The sequence below is a fragment of the Sturnus vulgaris genome, chromosome 3 (assembly GCF_052056855.1).
Source record: "Sturnus vulgaris isolate bStuVul1 chromosome 3, bStuVul1.hap1, whole genome shotgun sequence".
Lineage (NCBI taxonomy): Eukaryota > Metazoa > Chordata > Aves > Passeriformes > Sturnidae > Sturnus > Sturnus vulgaris.
The window spans coordinates 21261938-21279181 of NC_142245.1; the positions used below are offsets into that span (position 1 = coordinate 21261938).

Here is a 17244-nt window from a genome sequence, read left to right on the forward strand (position 1 = left end):
TGTAACATTCACATAGAGTAATGGAATTCAGGGTTCTGGCTGAGGTTAGGCAGTTAAATAGAAGTAAATGCATGGGTCTGGGGAATAAGATCTTTTCACTTTTCTCACAGCTTTCCATGATGAACAACTGGATTAAAACTGGTGTTCTCTCCTTCCCATTGGCCTCTTGGCCATCTGCTGAGGCCTGCTGGTGTAAGAGGAAGAATGAGTTCAGTATCACATTTCACTTAGGGGTCTAGAAATGAGCATCTTTAATGCACACCAAATGACCTAAATGACAGGGGAGTGTTTCCAGCAGGCATTCCAGGGCTGTGAAAACAGCCTGGGAACCCATAGGCCAGCATGCTTTGTCACCCTGGCTGATGCTTAGAGAGGCCTCCCTACATGCTTCTGTACACCATTTTCTACCTGTATCTATCCCATCTTGGCAAGCACAGCTTTTTGTGTGCGCCTGGGGATGTACTGATGCATTCTGAAAAGTCAGAAGACTCACTGAACTTTTAAAGCTGGATAATGTCAATGTGCTTCAAGCAGGGTCTAGATGGAGTTGAGGTCCTTCTATGCAAAATTATTTAAGACACAATATTGACCTATCTATCTTTTAACTTAACATATCAAGTGAAGCTGTGCAACCTCAGGGAAGATAATTAATACAAACAATGTTGGGGTTTCATAATGGAGTGTCTTGGGTGCTTTCTTCTCTACTGCAATACCATTTCCTCTCTCATTATATAAAACAGAGCACTTGGAGAATTCAAGTTCAGGGATGAAGGGTTTTGTGTTTGCTCTACTTCCAGTCTATAAACTATTCTATGCATAGGCTGCTTCCACTCTCCTTTTGAAGCTCTACCATCAGCATTTAAGGTTATTCAGGCAAGAGAAGGGAAGCAGCAGAGAGCATGACTGTAGCCTCCTGTGAAAACATTGAATTATGTGGGTAATCCTGGATTTCGGGCTTCCAGGACTCCTTCAGCACTTACACATTAAGAATAAAATAAATTAATGGGCTTCTGAGAATTCCTGAGATATGACCTTAATCATAGATAGGCTCTATCTGCCATTAAACATAATACCTTCTTGATAGCAACCTCCTGCAACCTTGGGCATTGAGGTCTGTTTGCAAAGGCAAGAGGCATTCTGGAAATCTTTAGTGAGTACCTGCACCCCCAGGAATGAGGCTCATCACGTTCTGTTTTGCACCTGTACTTTCCCCAGCGTGCTGCCTGTCCCTTGCACACACAGCACGGCTGCTGAAGTGCAGACTGTTAATCGCTTGTTGGTTTAATATTTGTGCAGCGTGTCAAAGGGGAAAGGGCTTAAATTCTGTTTGCATTTTAAATAACTGTCTTGGCAGTTGCACAATCCACAGTGTTTATGTTTTTATGGAATGCACCATTTGTGACTGTTGTTTTAAGAAGTGCAGATATTAAACATGGCCAAGCAGGTTCTACAGTGGGTCTGGCCCACACTGGCTGTCAAGGGCATTTGGAGAGGTGCCACTTAGCACTGCACAGTTTGCCTGCCACGGATTGGCATATTTTAACTTGGTGATGGCAGTTTGGCAACTTTTATCTCTATCAAGCAAGCCAAATTCTGATCCCTTTACTTAGAGCTAGTTCAAATTCCTCTGATACGAGACTCAACTCTTGTAAGAAGCCAGATGGTAGAAACTAAGGGGTGAGCAGACTTGGATCTCACATTAGTTGAGGGCCCCACCCTGAATCCTGATCTCTGATAAATTAACTTTTTAATGTCTTATTACTGCTAGGGCACAAGCCAAATGTCTACGCGGATATTTATGTTCCAACAGACAAATGCAAGCTCATTTTTTTCTTCTAAGTATGTTATGTTTTACAGACATGAGTAACTCATGTGGGATCTTTCCCACAGAGTAAAACCAATGTAAATTCACATGACTCAGGGATTTGTTTCAATGCTCCTGTACAAGCTCTCATTAGAAATGATTATGCTTGAAGATCAAAAGAAAGTACACTCACTTGTATTAATGTTTAATGCATAATTCACATTGTTAGAACAAAAAACAAAACAGTCGGTGGTTGTTACGACAAATATCAAACATTGGCACTACTAACCAACTCCCACAGAGGATCCTTCATTGGCTGCGCGCTGAGATTTCCTCTTGCATGTGCTGCAAATCTTGGGGATTTAAAGACACCTTCCTCTCTGGATGACTAATGGCAGGGGTGGGGGAGAGCCAGGATACCCCAGCAGTGCAGGTGGATCCAATGCTCAGAGATCTCTCACTGTGGAAGCTGGGTGTACAATAATCCAATCCATTTTTAAAATTCAAGTAGGATTCAATCAGGCATGCTCCTATAAAACTATCATTGCCTTCAATCTGAGTTTAATGCCAGGCTTAATATTTGAGCCTTAATATCAAGACCTATGGTCAAAGTGTTTCAGCACCACAGAATTTAAGTACTTGATTTCTTGTTTACATCTCTCCACATTTACCTTCTTCAGTCAATGCTTATTTTGTTACCAGAATTATTCTTACTTAAATAAGTAGGTTTGGCATGAGGGAGTTGTAGGTGAAATCCACTCCCTATATCCTTAACCAAGACAAGCATTGGTGGGCAAAGCCATGCTTGTAATCACAACATGAGAATCCTGTGGGCATCATTGCCTGTTATACAGAGTAGCTGGGACTACTTCACCTCTGTAAGGGAAGAGCCCAGATTACCCCCTGTAATGTGTGACACACTGCAGTCTTTGACAGAAAGTAGAAGTTGGATTTTTTTCATCTTTATATCTTTTAATGTCTTTTTTCCCATGTCAGTGTTTAAAGGGTCAGCAATTCGTATCATTTGGCTTTTCTATTTATGCTTCATTCAAAAAATTGGCTGGTTTACTACCTGAGCTTACATAATTTCTACCTCATCTAGTTTTTGTTTGGTTTCATCCCCTCCCGCCTCCTCCTTCAACAAAAGCAAACCAACAGACACTCTTAAGTTTAAAATTTAGGAGGTTTCATTCACATTAGACTCGCCTCTCTTCCATGGATTATCTATGGAATGGAATGGCACTGAATGACGTTTGACAAACTTTGTGCTCGGCACAAGGTCACAAAACATCTTGTGTGTTCTCATTATCAGTTCAGTCACTTTCCTGTATACCAGTGATGCTGTACAACTGATTCAGAGCAGAGGCAGAGAGGCTGCCTGGGTTTCAGGTTGATTCTCCCTGATTCAGACCTCTGTAAGCAAACTATAAATAAGCTCTCTATTCTAAAGGTGCCTCCTGAAGGGCCTGTTGTTGTGCAAACCTTTCTGTGTGAGTCTATGAAGTTCCTCATTCAGGATCTAATATTGCTGAGTCAGACTGGGTGCTATTGCTATGAATGGAATGCAGTCAAATGGATCATGGGTGTCTCAGAGGGCAGAGCAGAGCTTTGGGGTTTGTTTTCCTTTTGTTTGGAACAAACTGCCCAAAATATTTATGATTGAGAGGCCGGTATTTCTCCCAGTAAAGAACCTTTTCTCCTCTTTAGGACGATTGAGAAGGTATTTAGAGTATATACTGGTGAAATTGTTTATTTTTAGTGGAGTGCAAATGGCATTGCTATCTTGAAACTGATCATAAATACGTTTCTGTTGTGGGGTTTTTGTTGAGGAAGAAAAACCTGTAGCGAATTAAATATGTTTCATGAGGAAAGAAGAAGGTCAAATGTTGGGCTAAATTAAGCTCATGTTATACAAAATGACTAAATTCTGTTGTTTTCACCTGTGGGACTCTGGACTCATCTACACACTGAATTATTTCAAGACATTTATTCGGTACACTGCAGTAATTATGTTCGACTAAACCCATGTGTAGACAACTCTTATGCCAGTGTAAGAATTCAGTTTCTTGAATTACCTTAATCCACTTTGAAAGTGGATTAAGTGAAACCAGGAAACAACTTGGTCATTCCAGAATGAATAAACTATCTGAACACAGTTCTGCTTTACATTCACATCCAACCTTACACCAGTGTAATTTTCTTGGGCTGAGAGGTTCTTAGGATATATCTACATAGCAAATTAATGTGTGATTACAGACACACCAACCCTTCCTTTACTCTCACTGCTATGAGTAACAGCAGTAATGAAAGATGGTAGCACAGACTCCAGTACAACCTATTAACTGGAGCATATATATGGAGCTGGTTGTGAGCAGCCTCTGCTGAAATCCACCTCATCACACCCTCACTTCAGACACAACTCTTACACCGACACAGGGGCTGGGAATGCCTCTCTGCATCTCAGGTGTGTATGCACACCAAAACCTGTGTGTGTGATAGGGCTGCACTGCAGAGCTCAATGGGAACCAGGTGAATTTAACTTCAGTGGTTAATCACGCTGGAGAAGAAGCATGCTCGCATTTTTAATATACACACCTCTGAAAACCAAATAAAGCATCAGCTGTGTGACTGCAGAAGCCAAATTAAGTGTGCTGTAGACAAGCATAACTCAGATGATTTCACTAAGGTTGGATTTGGCTCCGTAGTTGAGATCTTGCTTATTTAGCTGATACTTGTTTTGTTACCTATCTGCTCATTTATTTTAATGAAATTAATGCATTTTAATGTTCCTTTAAGTGCATTCCAAAAATAGCAATTTGATTAACTCATTCACTTTTAAAAGTGTAACAATCACAATGAAAAATCTCTGTTAGCTGAGGTACACTGTAATTTTAAGTAGTATCTTGGGTAGCTGTGCCATATCCTTCATCCTTTCAAACAAATTCCTCACATCAATCAAAAGAGCCTCACTTAAAAATGAATGGCGAAATACAGACAACAATCAAGCTATACACACTGCTTTTCAAGTTGACCAAAAATATGTATCAGTAATGTACTCTGTACTCTGCTGAGACAGTAAAGAGAAGGTAAGACTTTAGCCTAAAAGCAGTTCCAAATTATTCCAGAACAGAAACATACAGCAAACTTGTCTTTCTAGCCAAGCCAGAAAGCATCCTGAGTAGCTTCAGTTTAAAAAGAAAAAAAAAAAAAAAAAAAGAAAGAAAAAAAAAACCCAAACCAAAACCAACCCAGTGCTTTCAATTTCAGGCTTCTTAAAATGATACTTGGACTGTGCGATATTCCAAGAATGATTTCTTTCTTCCCCAACTCTTTTCCCAGCTGCCATAGGTGATCCCACCATTTAAAATAAGCTGCTGCTGAGGGCACTGAGCCCAGCAACAGAAAAGGTGTACACTAACTTCTACCTGACTTTATCGCCTTATAAAAACTAGAATTGCAAAACCTGATTAGTAACAGTATTAAGCAAAGGCAATTTTCCCTTTTATTGTATTTAAATGAGGAAAATGAAAGTATTAATGCTAATATTAAGGCTGAACAGAGGCAGTTGCAAAAAAATAATTTAGTTTCAGCCCTGCTACATGCATCCCTTCACGAACTCCGCTGCACTAGTTACCTGTGCATTGCCGATGTTGTAACTTGTTATTATAATAGGTGGTGTGAAAGACAACACAGAAGAGGGAAACTTGTCTCAGGGCTCTGCTGGGACGCTCTGCGGTCACAGAGTAGGTGGTGTGGTGCTGCAGCAGTTTGGGATGCAATGTGTGGGTAACAACTGGTTTTTAGATGAAGAACCACTTAAACTCAGGCTGCCATGGATGGTTTAAGCGAGGCCTAGTTCTGGGAATACTTTTGCAGGCGAGTTAAGTCTCACACGTGAAAACGTCCTGGGAATTTAGTGGGAGCGTTCATGGAGATTTGCAGGATCTGGCTTGGCGAAGCACACGAACCCAGGCTAGCGGATGCGTGCGGCTGCTGCCATGGCCGGGCACAGCGCTGCCAGCCTGCTCGGCGGCCCCGGGGCTGCCGCAGGCCCCGGCTCGCTCTGCTCAAACGCGAACCTCCGTGCTTTCGGGAGCAGCTGCTCGGCTGCCCCAGCAGCAGAGGTGGGCAGCGATGGCTCAGGCTCCCCTTACCGAGCCGTGCCAGGGTCTGCGCCAGCCCTCGGCCGTGCTCGGCGGCGCCGCCATTGCAGCCGGTGCCCCGGTGCGGCCCGGGCAGCGCGGCCCGCAGCCCCCCCGGGCACCCCGGCTCCCGGCGGGGCCGTGGGGCGCTGTGCGCCGGGGGCTCCCCCGCCTTCCCCTGCAGAGCCTTGCAGGGGATTGGGGGGGCGCGGCGCCGGGCCTGCACGGCAGCAGCGGTGCGGCATCCTCGCTGCTCGCCCGGCCTCCTCTGGCATTCCGGCTGCTTTTCTTTTTTGTCTTTTTTTTTTTTTTTTAATTTACTGTATTTTTTGTGTGTGTGTGTGTGTGTGTGCGGTGCCCGTTCCCCCGCCCCCGCCCGCCGCTCGGCACATGGCCTGCTGGTGGCCGGCAGCGCGTGTGTCCCCGCGTCCCCTGGGCGAGGTGTCCCGTCCGCCGCCCGCATCCCAGCCGTGGGGGCCGGCACCCCCTCCCTCCCCATCCCCCCTTTTCGGCAGTCGCCTTTTTTTTGTTGTTGTTGGTTTGGTTTGGTTGTTTGGTTTTTTTTTTTTTTTTTTCGTGGTTTTGTTTGTGTTTTTTCCAGGCGGGACGTGGCGGTGACCGGCGAGGCTCGCCCGGCACTGAATGTCACCCTGAAGGTAAAATGAAAGACACGGAGATGAACGCATGCCTGCGCCCCGCGCCGCCGCTCCCCCGCGCCCGCCGGCGAGCGGCCGCCACCATCGCGGGGCGGCAGCCCCCGCCGCGCCCCGGATTTCCTGTCCCGGCTTTTCGTTACTGCGCCTTAAAAAAAGCAAAAAATGAAAAAAAAAAAAAAAAAAAAAAATCCGCATGCGAAAGAAACGTGCACGTACCCGGTAACGAGCCCAGGAAAAACCCGGCCGCTTCCCCCTGCTCCTGCCAAGTTATCATTGGGAACACAGGCAGGCGCCGTGACGTCCCGGGTCAGGCCGAGTGCGGACCGGCGCTACCAAGGCGGCAGGGAGGCGCGGGGACGCCGCCGGGGCCGGGGCCGCGGAGATCGGGGCCGCCGCCGCCCTCCGCCGCCGCTCTCCGCCCGCCGGGCCGCGCCCGCCGCCGCCGCCGCCCCCCGCGCCCCCCGCGCCGCCGCCGCGGCGCCGCTCGGCCTCCCGCCCGCCGGTGGCTCCCCCCTCGCCGGCGGAGGTCGCGGGAGCCCAGTTAAAGGAGGCGTGTGTAAAGATTTTGCAATGTCCCTGCATGGTGTTGTAGACTTTCCTAGCAAAGAAACCGGCTTCGGCTTCTTTAAAATCCCCGACGACTCACCTGATTAACCTGCCTGCGGTTCTGAGCTGACCAGGTAAAGCGAGCCCCCGCACCCCGCACCCCCCCGCACCCCCGCCAGCTGACATTGCATGGGGGGCATGTTTGTGCTTGGAGATGAGCCGCTGCCAGGAGCGCTCTACCCCCCCACCCCCCCCGCCCCATTCCACCTTCAGCCCTCGCCAATTGCACTTGCTCAGAGTCATTCCCCCCCAAAAATCCAGCTTCGGAAAAAGCCGCACGACAGCACCGGCCACGCGGGGTTCAGTGGCTCTCGCCTCTCGGACAATTATTTAGAATTACTGGCCCGGGTCTGTGTGGGGGGGGTGGGGGCAAGAAGGGAAGGAGAATGATTTTTTTTTTTGGCTGCTGACAGATCCTACCCCGCAGGTTTTATGTGCGCGCGCGTGTGTGTGTGTGTGTGTCCCTCCCGCCCAGGGTCAGGAGTGCCGGGAAAGTGACGAGGCTTTAGCCAGCAAGAGTTTAGGGCCGGGGTCCCGGGGTGGCTCCGGCGGCTGCGAGCGGAGCAGGGGGACCGGACGCTGCCGGCCGGTGCCGGGGCGCGCGTGGCCGTGGCGGCGGCTGCCCGTGCCGCCCTGCCCCCCGCCGTGCCCTCCCGGGAGCCCCGGAGTGTCCCGGCTGCGGCGCGGGGCGAGGCCCCCGGGGGGGCCCGTCCCCGTCCCTCCCCCGCCGCTCGCTCCTTCCTGGAGCACTTGTGCGGGCGGCGGGAGCGGAGCAGGCCCGGGGGAGCCCTGCCCGCCGGGCGGGGGTCAGCCAGGGCGCTGCGCTGCCGGGCGGGAGCGGCGGCGGGGCCGCCCCACGCGGGACGCGCTCCGCGCCGCCCGTGCCGGGGTGTCGGGACCCGCGGGCGGACGCGCGCACACAAAGGCGGCGGGGCCGCGCGCTCCCGGGATCAAGAGGGGCGAAGGAAAGTGTGCAAAGTCCACGCAGTGCCCGCTCCTCCTGGCACTTGGCCCTCCCAGCGCCCGCCGTGGGGAGGAGGGGGCGTTTGGGGAAGCGCCTGCCTGTGGGGTCTGAGTGTGACCTGGCGGTGAGGAATTTTTTTTTTTTTAATTAATTTTATTTTTTATTTTCCCCTGGTCATTAATGCCATGAAGGCATGACTGGTCTGGAGGTACATTTGGAAGTGCTGCAGGGGATGCACTCCGTGTACTGGTTCTAGTTAATATGTTTTTCGTGATCCCAGAGAAGAGAGGACTGCATTTAAGAGATGACTAAATAATGGGGGAGGCAAGTAAAAATGAGTAGAATATAAAGGAGACGAAAATGAAGGTGAATTGGTAGCGTGGGAAGGCAGGCACTGAGCAGCTTAGGTTTCTCTCCTTTAATTCTCCCCCTCCCCTATGCTGTACCCCTGTCCCACTGCACCCCCAGCCCCTGGAATCCTGTCTTTTAATGCTATTAAGGCTAATAGTAAACATAACCGGAAAACAGATGACCCCCCCCACACTTCAACCTCTCGCTCTCTGTGACTGGGTGGGAGATCCAAGCGCCTTTTTATAAACCCACCAAAGTTTGAGGCATTTATTATCTACCCCGTTTAAAATACAAGGTATAAAACTTGCTTGATACATTTCATTGTTACTTTCCTGTTTTATTTCAGAGGACGAAATGTTCTAGTGTAGCATGCCTACCCTCACTTTCAGAATGGGAGTAGTTTACAATATAACCTACATTAGATTATACATGCTGCGTGCATTGCATTTCCACTAAAAATAATCAAAGACTTAGAATGACGAAGCGACTCGTGGTTATGATCTCCCTTGTCTTGGGAGCATCAAGGTAGCTGGGGTTCAGTATGCTGGGGAGGGGGCTCCGTGGTGTGAGGTGTTTCATGTTCTGTACAGGAATCTGGCAGGTCTCCTTTTAGAGGACTTCAAAAATGTGCCAGGGGCAGGAGAAGGTAAACACGACATTCAACGTGTTCATTATCAAAATAAGGAAAATAAATCGATTGCATTAACTGTCCGTGCAGCATCACAGTTATTCCACAGTATTGTGTCAGAAATTAAAAGGTTACCACTAGAGTACTATATCCATATCTCCAGCCTGGCACCACTTATTACTGCAATGGTATTTCAATATTAAGTGATCTTAGAGATATTTCGTCTTTCATTTTGAATCCCGAATTTGAATCAGCATTAGGATGTCAGGGCTGTGAGATAAGGTATAACAAACTAAGTAGACAGCTGAAGGGCTCCTGGTGAAGGTGTTGCTGAGAAGGATATCTTGGGCCGTTTGCAGTAACCTTGTTTACAGGGACATTTCAATTGCAACCTGAATTTCAGCGAGAGGCTGCCTGGACTAATGCCTGCGTATCTGAAACCCATCACGAGTGTCTTTTGCACTCTAAACCTTCTCTCTGCTTTCCTTGCATAATTGTAAAAACTTTTCTGGAAGGTTAGGATGATTTTCTGATATGAAAATTAAGATGTTTTCCTAAGAGGAACCACTGCTCTTTGAACTCATGTACATTAGCAACAAAGTATTCATGAGGTTTGATTTTTTTTTTTGATTCTCTGATGTGTCAGGATCAGTAGTTGCACCAGTCTTTTTAACTTCACGAATATGGCTTTGATTTATTATATTTTAGCCTCGGTGGTTTGAAACATGTTTTGCAGCACATGAGTTCGGTTCAAGCCAGAATGTGAAAAAGAAGCATATAGTAACAAGGAACAGTTTTGTAGTGATCTGCTAATTTTTTTGTTTTCTTTTCCTAAAGCTGTTCCAGGAAAATCACGTGAATTTAGCGAGTGGGTGCTAAATGCCAGCAGCCACACTGATGAAGAAAAATGCTGTTGAAATACTTTGGAATAATAAATAGGATATGTAATGGTCAACCACAAGATAAACATTTTACACGGTGTTTTTATGGCTCTAAATTGGCTGCATTGTAAACCAAGCTCACTGCTCTATTAAGTCATCAGAGTTTTCAATTATTTAAGATTTTCAGTCAGGCCATCTAATACAGTTTTCATCATCCCCATCAGAAAATTATGCATAAGGTTGTAATTTCTTGTTGTTGCTATGTGAGGGCTTTGTTGTGGATGGGGTTCAATTTTGACTTATCAGGACAAATATTACAAAGCACGCACACAGGAAAAAAATGATATGGAAATAGCCCCAGTCCTATGAAACGGGGATAGTTACAGTACTGAAATGTACCTAATACAATTTGAGATCCACTCACTAAGAAACCTTGACAGTATCTGCCTTGCAGGTACCGTGCATTTGGAAATACTATATCTCCATTTAAATGCAGATCTTCAGTTTTCTCCAGGGGGCAGTTGGTGAATCTTTCGATTGAACCACCGGTACTAGAAAAACTAACTGAAGATTTGCCCATGAACAAGAGACCCTTTCAAGTCTGCTTTTTTGAAATAACGATTATAAAATTTCCTAATATTGCAATTTTATATTGATTTTGAATGCCTTTTCAGAAGTCACAGAGAAGGAATAGTGCCTTTTACTCAAGGTAGGCCAATGTATGCACGCTTGTTTAGCAATCCTAACAGAAATAACTGCTACAAATAACTTCTTTGTTTTTACACGGGTATTGTGTTTGCATGTGAGTTTTGTCAAATGGACAGAGCAGTCTTGCTTTGATTTTGACCTAGATTCCTCCTGGTTATTCCAATGCAGCTAGTACCTGCTTATTTCCCACTGTGAAAATAGGAGAACAACTGTTGATGCTATCTAGCTGGGGCTGCATGGGCAGTAGGCATGCATGTCCAGTCTTCTCCCCTCCTCCTCCTCGGCTTCCTTAGTAATGGATAAAATAGCATTGGGGGCCAAAGAAGGTGCAAGCCTCTATTTCCCCTCCTGTGAATTTTCGTTCTTTGAGGGTTTGATTCAAAGAAAATGGAGACGGGGGGGGAAGAGTAGAATGAATGTATTTATGTCCATCTCCCTATTTGGCATGCAAATTTTGCACACAGGGGTGAACAGGACCATAAAACAAGTCACGCATCCACCTTCTTCCATATCTGCTGGAAATTCAGTGTCAGCAGGTGCCAATCCTCTTTAGAGGGGCTTGTACCATCTAGTTTCTCATCCAGTTTCTATATTGTTTGTCAGGTCTTTAGTTTTCAGTGTAACCCAAGGATTGAATTAAATGCCCAGGACACAGGGAATGGCAGCTCCCTCTTTGAGATGCAGGCAGTACAAGCTACCTGAAGCAGGGCAGGCAGTAGGTCCTGATCTTTTCTGTGCTGGAGGTGGTCCACGCACTCACTCCATGCATTCCTGGCTGCTCCTGTCTTCCCACTGTGGGCATGGGTGCTGCCTGGGGATACTGCCCTTGTCCCTGTGCCAGAGCCGCGAGACCGTGGAAATACCATCCATATTATGCTTACCTGTTAATGGCATATAACCCACTGGCCTCAATACCCCGGAGAAAATGTGCACTTCAGCCTCTGTGTGGAGTTCAGGCAGATCTGCAAAGTCCAATCTTACATGCACCAGCATTAATGGCAGAGCTCCCATTCAGCTTAATTGATATTCCAATAAACATCTGCAGGTTTCTGTTTCTAGTGGAGGCTACAGCTGGGTGGACTTCTTAAAGGGATGTTTTGCATATTGAGGTTGAAAGGGAAGTCGAGCCTGATACATTAACTTATCATCTGTGTCATTCTCTTGACATCATTTGGATTACTACAAGCATAAATGACAAGGAGATTAGGTGCAAGATCTTCACACACACATCCTTTTTTTAGCATGTTGATCAGTGGAGATGTTACTTCTCTGAAAACCTTGTTCTAAGTCAAGTCCAGGCAAGCACAAACCTGTGCATGCATATACAAGTGGAGCAAGGCCTATCCTTTATAATACATTTTTTCTCCTTTAATATCTAGGCAAGATCTCTTATTATAACTCGACCATTAGGGGAAAGAAAATGGAACTTTTCTCAAACAGCTTTTCTGTTGGGGAATCTAGTGGCAGTTGCTTTGAAGCATGTGTAATTGATTATCATACATTTATTTTAAAAAGGAGACATAACAAGGAATCTAACATGATGTTTTGGAATATATCTTCTCCCCACAATGTTCTTGAGGGAAATGTAAGGTTGCAGGCATCATTTCATGCCCTGTATGTTTTTGAACATAAATCAAAGAAATTGTTGGAGAGTTATAGATGTTCATAGCAACTGTAGCTATAATAAACACATGCAGTATATATTTTCCAAGCTATTTTGTATGGGTGAAAAGCCGAAGCTGGCGTTTTGTACGAACAATTCAGCTTAATCACTGAAAATTTATTTCCTTGTTAGGGTGGTTTACCAGCGTAGCATGAAGTTGTACACCTTCGTTTAAGTTCATCTGGTTATGAAGGCTCAGTTAAAATTGGAAAAGAATTTAAATTGGATCTAGATACCTTGAATGAATTATTCCCAACGTCAAATTTATCGTGATGCCTCCATGGTGATATTTACATCTATATTATCACCTATATTGGTTTCAATGCTTGCTGGATACTTTGGAGAGCAAATGAAAGATAAGAACAGTGTGAAAACCCAAACAATTTTAATAGCACAAAATATGAGCATATTTAATACAGTGGGACAGAGAATCTTGAATGATTGAGTGATGCAGAGCTTTTAATGGGAACAGCAAGTAGCTTAGGCATACACAGTTCTTGATGATTGTATTAGTTTTGGTTTAAAGTCTTGATAGATGAAAAGGAAAAAGCAACTATACAGAGGAGTTTCAATGAGAAAAATATAGCCACTCATTTTGTGATGATGCAGAAGGTGTTCCGTATGTTGTTTAAGATCCGTGTGCCTTTAAAAGTTAAAAAGAAAATCCAATAGTCACAGTTATTATGTATATGGATAGACAAAGGAGAAGGACACATTCAGGCTGTGTGCAGGAATCAGACAAGTCTAGATGAACAGTTTCAGACTTAATATTTAAGCAAAGTCCTAAGTGTCTGAATAAAACAGGTAGGATATGTTCTTGTAGTCTCTGTGTCCTATTGGATTCTGAAATTGATAATTAAAACTGATACTGCTTATTGAAAATTTTGAGACTAGCTGAAAGGTGGGACTTTTTGTAAAGTGTCGCTATGCTTCTGCTGGACTTCTGTTTCATTGTGGTTACCTTCAATTGTTCCTCTTAAATTACAAGAGCCAGAAATCTCTTTTTAAATGAGAAAGTTTGTCTCTTATTGACTTGACCACTGGAAACAAGGTTTTAAAATCTAAAACAAATATTTGTGTAAAAACTGAGAATTTGCTCTGGTTTAGTAATTTGTAGTATTAACTGTGTCTTCTTGATGATGTATTTGAATTTTAAGGCCATCATGAATTAAACAAGCTTTCTGAATTGTTCCAAGTGACAGACATCAGGAAAACACAGCATGGCCCATCTTGGACGCCTGTACTAGTTCAGACTTTAGAAGAGCAGGCAGTGGGTTGGCTTCCAAGGGCCTCCCTTTCCACTGGGGTTAGGAAGGACGGAGACCTAGAGCTTCTGACATCATGTAAGCTAAGAGTCAGCGTCCCCTTCATTTCTCTCCTAGCTCTTGCTCCCCATCCTCTCTGAATATATTTTTGCAGTCTTGCCTTAATAACCAGATTACTTTACCCTGCCCTCTGAAGATTGGAAAATAGGCTTTGAATTGTTACTATTCTCCTTGCTGGATACAAAGCTGTGAAAACAAAATTCAGTGAGAAAATCAGAAAGGAGAGAAGAGAGAAGTCAGGTGCTGCAGGTTGAGGTGTATCTGGGAAGACTGGGAGGAGAAAGATTTTGCAATTCCAGTTTGTCCCATGTTTGGGACATGTGTATACTTTTACAGAAGAAGGTGGCTGGAGGAGCTGTGTCCTTGGATCTGTATCAACCCAGCTGTGGCAAGGGGGCCTGGTTATATAGGAGAGGAAAGGAGGAGTGGAGTCAAACTTGGAGTGGATGCCCTCCAGCCTCGAGAAGTGCCAGTGGGTCTGTGTGGGGTAGGACTGCTGGATATTGTCATATTACTGCTCTTGAAGCATTCAGAAGTCTCAGCTTTTCTGTGCTGACAGCTGGGTATTTAGAGGCTGTTGAGGAGGAAACTTCATTCACTGAAATTCCTGCTTCCACTGGGATTGTTTTTTTTTTTCACTCGTCTTAAATTAGTGCCTTGAGTTTCACCTGGCAAAACGAACTTGTTTTACTCTGTGCTGAATTTCTAACGGAAAGAAGCCCCTCTTTTGCTATACTAGAGTCAAAAAGGACAAGGTGGATGAGTGCTGTGTGTGAGTTATGTGCAGTGTGGGCAGCAGGCTGGCCACTGGAGCACAGAGAGCAGGCGGTTCAAGGTCACTCATGGCCCTTCCTATGGCACATCTGAGAGCAGCATGCACAGATGTGAGCTTTAGTCCTTTTCTCCAGCATGCAATCCCTTTCTCACAGCTTGAGCAACAGAGAAGCCGTGCTTTTGCAACATGCATTAAACGTGGTGGTGTCAGTTCAGGCACGGAAAGGTGAGGTGATGTGTCGGAGGTGACGCAGGCAGACCGTGGGCCCTGCCTCATAGCCAGGATTTTGAGTCGCTGCCTTGCAGTGTCCCTTGAGGGAGAAGAGCAAGATTAAACCTGCTGATGCCACTACACACTTTTATTTCTCTGGTGTGACACTGTCCAGGGGTGGACAGGATCCTTCTCCCAAAGGAGAGAGACAAATCTAGGAGAAACGCATGTTGAATCAGTATGGTTACCCTCCTGTAAATGGTGCCTACTTTTAACAAAAATGATTTTGGATGTTTCACTGATCAGATTTCACTTGTTCTTACTTTTTTTTTTATTTGAAGGGAGGTGAGGACATGAACTGTGAGTGTCTCAGAAAACTGGGCCACAAGCCCTTACTCTTGGTTGTGCTTGTGGATGAATGTGTGCACACGTGTGCAACGTGTGTACACAGGCTTGGATGTTGTGTATGCACAGGATCTCAATTATTTTGCTGTTTGAATCACAGAGCATGTTGTCTTGATGTACTGTCAGTTTTGGTTTCTGCCCTTTGGAATAAAGTTCAAAATATTAAAGAAATAACACGCAATATACTAGTAGCTAGAATAGTCATAGTGCCTGAGGGGAAAAAAGGGTGGTGATTAGTCTGTTTTACAAGTGCCCAGGAAAAAAACCCTCAATTCCTCTTAGCCAAACCCTGAAACAGTTTACTTTTAAAAGAGATTCTACTGCATTTTGTTTCTGAGGTTTTCTGGCTATCCTGGAGAGAGAAGTAAGTCCTGTTTGGGAAGCAGCATGCAAGTTCTACGGTCATGCTCTGACTGAGTGCCAGGAGAATGTGTGGTCCCAGTTGCTCTTTGGAGAATCACCCTGGGCTAAATGGTGAAACAACTACATCTGAATTAATTATTGATAATTCTTTAACATCAAATGTGAGGCTGTGTTTGGAGTATTGCTTCCCAGTTAAGAGTGAAATAGTTCTAGCAGATATATTCTTTTTAAATGCTGCTTTTCTGGTCTTACTAGTTTGCTTGGACAGCAGTAAGAGCTGCAGAAGCTGATGCAGATTCTGCCCATCCCTGGTTTGGTTCTGGAGGGCCAAGGCGGGAGCTAAGGGGTGCACTAACAGATATTTAGAGCCATGCTGAAACTTTGGCCAGAATACCAAACTTTGCAGAATTTGGGGTGTTGTGCTCTGTGGTTTTAGTCCAACAGGGACCAGGCTAGATCTGATTGTAGATAAAATACTAAATGAAAAGAACGAGCCACCTCCCACTCCCAAAATCTTTCAATTTGTACTCTATATCAGAAAAAAAAAAAAAAAAAGCACTGAGTAGTGCGTGACTGATGCAGGGCAGGCTCAGGATTAATTTAGGATAAACAAGATGCCTGTTGCACTTAATTTAGAAATTCTAAGGCAGAAAATGCCTTTGAGTGCAGCTAACAGCTTCTCATCTGCAAATGCCACAGTGAAGACAAAGCAAAAGATATTGTGGCGAATTCTGCAGTTCACAGTCCTGACACAGTCAGAACCTCCTATTACAGTGAGGGAGACTTCTGCTGGTATCACGGCTGCTGGGATGCAGGATTCCAGAGTGGCATTTGTAAAAATAATACAGTATATATACAATTTCAAAAGTCCTGCAGGACATGCAGCAAACGCCGGTGGTTTGAACTGGGTGAAGTTGTCAAAGGTTGCTTTGCTCTCCAGAGCCTGGCAGTAACTCCTCTGAAATGTGATGCCATTGGTTTTCAGCAAAGGTTTCTTTCTGCAGGGCTGCAAACAGAGATCAGCTGCTACTGTGTATACACAACTAGGGAGCAAATCAAGCAGCACATTTAAGCAGCCTTTTTAACCCTGAGACTTTCCAAGATTTCTTCTTCACGCAGGAAGTTTCCTTTATATTGTCAGCTGTAGCACTTTGCTCATGTAATGAGATCAGAGCTAGGATCACTGCTGCACAGTAGAAAGACTTCCTTAAGACATTTGTCCTTGAAACTGCACCAAACTCTTGGAAGAACCCAGAACCTGTAAGTATGTATGATATAGGCAACAATAGCACGGTGCAAAGCTGCAATCAACCATTATACAATATCCGATTAGCAGGGCAGGAGGGATTTCTTTTTTCGGATGTTATGTTACATTCATTTTCAATTTGTTCTAAGGAAACAAATCAATTCGGGCTTCTGATACAGTGACTTTGCAGTAGATGAGCTAGTAGTAATATGTTTGATTTAACTATTTGTTGCTGTCATGTAGCTTGTGGGACAAATATTGTAGCCATCAAACTGTAAAGAACTTTTCTTATGTTTTTAGGCATTTTTAAAGGATTTGGGGGGGGTCCATCTTGTAAATAAGTTTCTGCTTTGCTCTTTGATTTCGGCAACCCCACCCTACGCTAAACTATAAATAACAAGGCAAACGGAATTTGTCCGTATTGTTCTTAGGTGGCAACAAAATATATTTGTTTGCGGGCTTAATTTAGTCGTTAACAATGTTGCTCTGTTTGGGGTGTTTTTTGTCTTAATTGGAT

The 17244-nt window shown here is 45.0% G+C and overlaps 2 protein-coding genes across 11 annotated transcripts in view; one reads left to right on the plus strand and one right to left on the minus strand.

Moving 5' to 3' along the window:
- Positions 1 to 1983: 1983 nt before the first annotated feature.
- Positions 1984 to 6931, minus strand: LOC148224224 (uncharacterized). Its single transcript, XM_088161171.1, has 2 exons — positions 6819 to 6931; positions 1984 to 6596 (listed from the first exon to the last, which is right to left on the minus strand). Exon 2 carries the CDS (start codon positions 6443 to 6445, stop codon positions 5693 to 5695), a length of 753 nt encoding a protein of 250 aa, XP_088017297.1. The 5' UTR covers positions 6446 to 6596; positions 6819 to 6931; the 3' UTR covers positions 1984 to 5692.
- The window catches only part of ESRRG (estrogen related receptor gamma), a 371585-nt gene continuing 360796 nt past the window's right edge, over positions 6456 to 17244 (plus strand). For 3 of the 10 annotated variants that reach the window (XM_014876867.2, XM_088161167.1, XM_014876868.2), the window contains exon 1: positions 7134 to 7282. Coding sequence is in view for 2 of the 10 variants with exons in the window: in XM_014876872.2 (XP_014732358.2) it covers positions 16644 to 16741 (98 nt within the window). In the remaining 8 variants the exon portion in view is untranslated. Of the gene's footprint in view, positions 6603 to 7115; positions 7283 to 16562; positions 16742 to 17244 lie in introns of those variants that run through there. The other 7 variants (XM_014876864.2, XM_088161168.1, XM_088161170.1 and 4 more) reach the window with 6 other exon arrangements.

What these genes read in the sequence shown, in the direction of transcription:
- LOC148224224 (XM_088161171.1), bottom strand. Translation starts at nt 6,445, where the DNA reads ATGGGGAGGGAGGGGGTGCCGGCCCCCACGGCTGGGATGCGGGCGGCG.